This window comes from Antrostomus carolinensis, unplaced genomic scaffold (assembly GCF_000700745.2).
Source record: "Antrostomus carolinensis isolate BGI_N321 unplaced genomic scaffold, ASM70074v2 scaffold36643, whole genome shotgun sequence".
NCBI lineage: Eukaryota > Metazoa > Chordata > Aves > Caprimulgiformes > Caprimulgidae > Antrostomus > Antrostomus carolinensis.
The window spans coordinates 4,690-9,637 of NW_010303739.1; the positions used below are offsets into that span (position 1 = coordinate 4,690).

At 42.5% G+C, this 4,948-nt stretch overlaps 1 protein-coding gene across 1 annotated transcript in view; it reads right to left on the bottom strand.

Moving 5' to 3' along the window:
• Positions 1–1,692, bottom strand: part of MED26 (mediator complex subunit 26) — a 4,258-nt gene extending 2,566 nt beyond the window's left edge. The window contains exons 1-2 of the mRNA XM_010164221.2: positions 1,582–1,692; positions 1–218 (exon numbers count right to left, since the gene is read on the bottom strand). The exon at positions 1–218 is cut by the window's left edge and continues 2,566 nt beyond it. Coding sequence (XP_010162523.1) covers positions 1–218; positions 1,582–1,692 — 329 coding nt within the window. The remainder of the gene's footprint in view (positions 219–1,581) is intronic.
• Positions 1,693–4,948: the final 3,256 nt, after the last annotated feature.

The following is a 4,948-nucleotide window of genomic DNA, read 5'->3' on the forward strand; positions in this document are numbered from 1 at the left end:
CCAGCCACAGCAGGAAGTTGCGCTTCTGGTTTGCAGTTGTGAGCACCACCATTTGCTGATCCAGGTGGATTCGGTAACCCTCTTGGCACTGGTTCATTCTGGGTGACAGGTTCTATCAACTTTTGCCAATTCCGCAACAATTTCTTGGCACGTTTGGCAAGTTCCTCATTGGATGTTTTCTTCCTCACCTCATTGATAAGCCTCCCAAGTCTCGTTTCCTATAAAGAAAGAAAAAGTTGTTTTACAAACAGGTATCGTGCTAAACAAAGTGCTGAAGGTGCATTTCTGCTTTGGAAAGCTCACTCTAAAAAACACCTAGTTAAAAACCACTACAGATTTAAGTGCTGAATTAATCTTTTTGGAAAGGATTAGTCCAGTTGGTCCAGTGCTCTGCCACAGAGCACAAAACCCTCTGTATGTTTCAAGTCACCCTGTCTTTCTTCCCTGGCTAAAGCACCAGAGCCATTAGCTGGGAAAGACATCAGAAAGGAATTCTTTAATCAGCAAAAATCCTGAGAATAAAGGTGCAAGTTCAGATTTGAAGGGAAACGCAGCACACAAGGCAGAAAAGTTATGTGTTTATCATAAGGAAAGTGTAAGATCTGCACAGAAAGAGGCAAGAGAAAAAAAAATCCAGAATCTTTGCCTGTTACAGTCATAGGCTGACGATAAAAATCTCCATTTCACAAACCTGACTAGCCAGAGTGCGACTCATGTCCTACCTTCTTCCTCCATCTCTCCTTTCCCTTCACTCCCCAGTGTCTTGGAAATGTATGAAAGACCGATTTAAACAAGCATTCCCAGGGTGTCCCAAAGTGGTTTCATAAGCGGAAGGAAGTGTTTGATTGTTCCCAAAGCACGTTTGAAAACAAAGAATTGTTCCACAAGTCAGGTTACTTGAGAAAAGCATTTCAAAGGAAAACACAGACCAGACTGCGAGAGAAATATGCAACATGTTGTGATATGTAAGTTGAAATACAGCTGGAGTTATAGTTAAGCAATAGTTAAAAACAAGTCACACCAAGAATTTCATTATAAAACTGGAAAAAAGTTTATAAATTAGCCATAAAAACTTCTTTGGGCTCTAAGAGTGGCCAGTGAGGCTGGAGCTGCTATCCCACCCGCTGCTTCAGCTGTTAACCCACCTAATCTCACCAACCAGCTCAGGCATTGAAACCTGCTTAACTGAACTGAAGATTAATTTTACAGACACAGAGTAACTATATCCCTATTTCAGATTCTTTGGTGCTTGGTCACCAAACATCTCAAAAGGTGATCAGTACTTCAGCAAGCAGTGATGTTGCTGAGTACAACAGAATTAATCAGTAGCAAGTAATGATTAGTTCAGTGCCCTACACAAACAGGAACTGTGCTGCACAGAATACTGATCTGAACCCAGAAAGAATCCCTGTGTACGCACCCAGACGCCAGAAGCAGCACGAGAGGGATAAAATAATATCTGAATTGTGAATTCTTTGCAAACAATCTATTGTTTCAAGAAAAGCTCTTATGGAAATTAGACAGGCAGAGAAAGTCCTTTCATACACACAAAAATCAAGTCATGTTTCGAGGGTGACATACCTCAAGCGCCTCTTTGGTAATGGGATATTTCTCCAGGCTGGAGATGACTTCCAGCACTGCCACCATGTTATGGATCTGCAACAAGGAAGACAAAGTCACTTCATGTTTCATGAACAGGTCTTAGTTATCAGATGTAATTTAAGACCTTCCACTTTATAATTGCTGGAAGTATTAATCACAAAATTGCTATCTCACTGTCTGGCTTTAGGGAGCTGATTGTTCAAAGAATAGGGACAAGGACACTTTACTGACCTAGTTGGAAACTGCAGGAGCTGTAACAAACACACTCTTATGTAAAACTAAAGGAAACATTGGCAATAAAACCAGTGTGACTTACTAGCAAAGTTGTGAGACCCTCAGCCAAGGTATCAGTTAATTGTCCTACAGCCTAACTGGAAACGTAAGAGAACCAAGAAGAGCAACGAGTCAAATCACAAATCTCACATTTATTCCTTTAGATTTACACAAGTCACCATTCCACAACTGTATTCACAACACTGACGCTCCCTGTAGCTACACATCAGGAGTGTAAAAATCCAGGTCTGAACTCCTCCAAGCTGAAGAGCGGAGCCGAAGCAGAGGCTGTGCCAGTAGGTGTCCTCAGACCATCGCCAGCACGGGAGGGACCAAGCGTGGGATACAGCTCCAGCTCCTGACCAGCCACCTCCAACACTCCACCACCATTCAGAATTGCACTTTCCTGGAGGTAAGATGGTGAGGAGCAACTGCAGACGTTTGTGTTACAGCAACAAAGCGTCTGTCGGATTTTCTGATGGGTTTCACCGCGACCGTTCTGCACGCGTGAGTAAGCTGCACACAAAAGCTGTGGCCACAATCTGCAGCCGTTAAGCACGAGTGTGATTTTAATAATTTCTATGAGAAACCCCAGACTACACAGAGATCTCTATTTCCATTACCTGATGGTAAAAGCATCAAAACCCAGAATTTCTAATTCACCTTTGTAGACAGATTTAAAAGATAAGCAAAGGAAAACCTGAATCACAGTCTCATTTATCTCTTAATTTCATTTGTGACTCAACTGGATGTGAACTGCATCTGAGAAAAATCTCACAGCAAGAACCTCCGCAGGGATCCCACATTATCCTAAAGTCTAACCAGGAGCATAATCAGGCAGCCCGACCCTCCCAGCCACACGCTCCGCTGCAAGATTCTTCAATTTAAAAAGACGGCAGGTTTGTAAGAATTCGCTTTTTCAAGTCAACTCTACCCTCCATTAACACACGACAGGAGAATCAGGAGCTGAATTCTCTTCCTTGCAGAAGATCTTGTGCACAGACAATGTTTTTTCCATCACAGCAGGATTGCTTAACATTGGATAAAGCCATCAGTAATTAAACACTTTCCCTGATTTTTTATATTTACTTTTATCAAACTTATTTTTGAAGTCTATACAGGTTTTTAATGATTATAACTTTTACAGGTTGTAAAATCAACTTCAGACTAAAGAATTATCAACATGTCATGGTCTTGTCTTCACTGAACGACAATGCCTCAGTGGATATTTAAAGCCTTACCATCCAGTCAGGTCTGGTAAAACTCCCTGTAAGCTTTAAAGCAGCAATAGCACATATATTTTGACATATTTTATTTCTTACTATTTCCCTTCAGTGCACTGATTTTCTTCCACGCTACAATCCTTGCACTGCCCTCAGTGCCTAGGGAGAATGATTTAGCACCACAGTTTAAGTAACACATAATACAATTTCTTTTCCCCCCTTCGGTTTCTAGAACCACAGCACTTGGAATAGCTCATCCTCAATTCTGGGAGTTTCCAGACAAACATTTTTAGACTTGCAAAACATGATACTCTCCTTCCCAACACACATTTTAGACTCTGAATTACCAGCGTGCAAAGAGGCTCTGTGTACTGCACACACCAATAATCGGGACAATTATTTTTGCAGTTACTGGTAATCCCCAAATATTCATTATCTAAATGACAAACTGATGGGAAAAAAGGATCATTAGTCTATCAAAAGGTCAAGATGCGGAAAGTGATACGCTCATGTACAGACACACCTACAAAGATGAAACTGGTCAGGGAATTTCCAGTAACAGCTTTGCTTTTGTTCTATATACCCCAGTACACGTGTATGGATGCCCCCGGATGCGAAATCACCGACCAGAGCCCAGGTCTACACCAAGACTGATAGACTGTCACTTCACTCCCTCCTCCGAGGGACACATGGTGCCAATTAAGACATCGAAAGCAGCTTTACACCGCGGAGCCTGTGCTCCCTCAACTTCTGGTAAAACACCAAACACCCATTTCAGATTCTTCACACATTTGTAACCAATTGACAACGCGCTGTCGCACGAAGCAGTTGCTGCAAGGAGCACAAAGGCTCACGCTCGAGACATCTGCAAGAAGCTCCTCTCATTTTCCCTTCTTTCTGACCTGCAGGGAAGTGTGGTTCTTTAAAGAAAAAAATAAATATTCCGGCAGGTTCAACAACTTCTCCACCCTCCCCCAGTAGTTTTGTGTAGTTTTCATAGAATCCCAGACTGGTTTGGGTTGGAAGGGACCTTAAAGCTCATCCAGTCCCAACCCCCCTGCCAGCAGCAGGGACACCTTCCACTAGACCAGGTTGCTCAAAGCCTCATCCAGCCTGGCCGAGAACACTTCCAGGGAGGAGCAGCCACAGCTTCCTTGGGCAACCTAACATTCCTCTTGGAATGTTTCATCCAAACTGCCATAAAGAGAAGCTTATAATAAAAATCATATTCAACTATTTCAAAATAACACAGAATTTCTTGTGGCACAGTTAAACACTACGATGGAAACAAGACAACCTCCCCAAAACGCCTCAAGTATCGTCTATTCCACATGAAGACTCCACTTCGATGACAGCAGCACATCAGTATTGCACATTAGCATCTTTACTGGCTTCGTAAAATTAATTTACTGTCGCATAACTGACATGAGACTGAAGTTGTAAGACCTACCAGGACATCACCCTGCTTTGAGCAGCACCAGAAATGATAATTTATTAACACAAAGCTGCTATTAAAAATGCTTATTGGCTACACAGCAGATAAGGACCAGAGTGGGACAAGGGAGTTTGGCAACCTTGCTCTCTTCAGACCCTGGTTAAGAGGACAATTGCATAAGTCAGCAGCTCAGGAACTTGCACATCCTTTTTGTTTCTATTTGCCTTCGTCTGCTCACACTGCAACCCGTTACTACCACCCCAAAACAAGAACTTCCATGAAGCAACCCCAGGACCTCACAGAAAATGGCAAAGAATTATTTAGACGGCATTTCAAATTATCCCCGGCTATTCCCATGCTGTGAAGACTGACTGGCACACAGACTAATTCACTCTAAAGTTTACTGGAGAACATC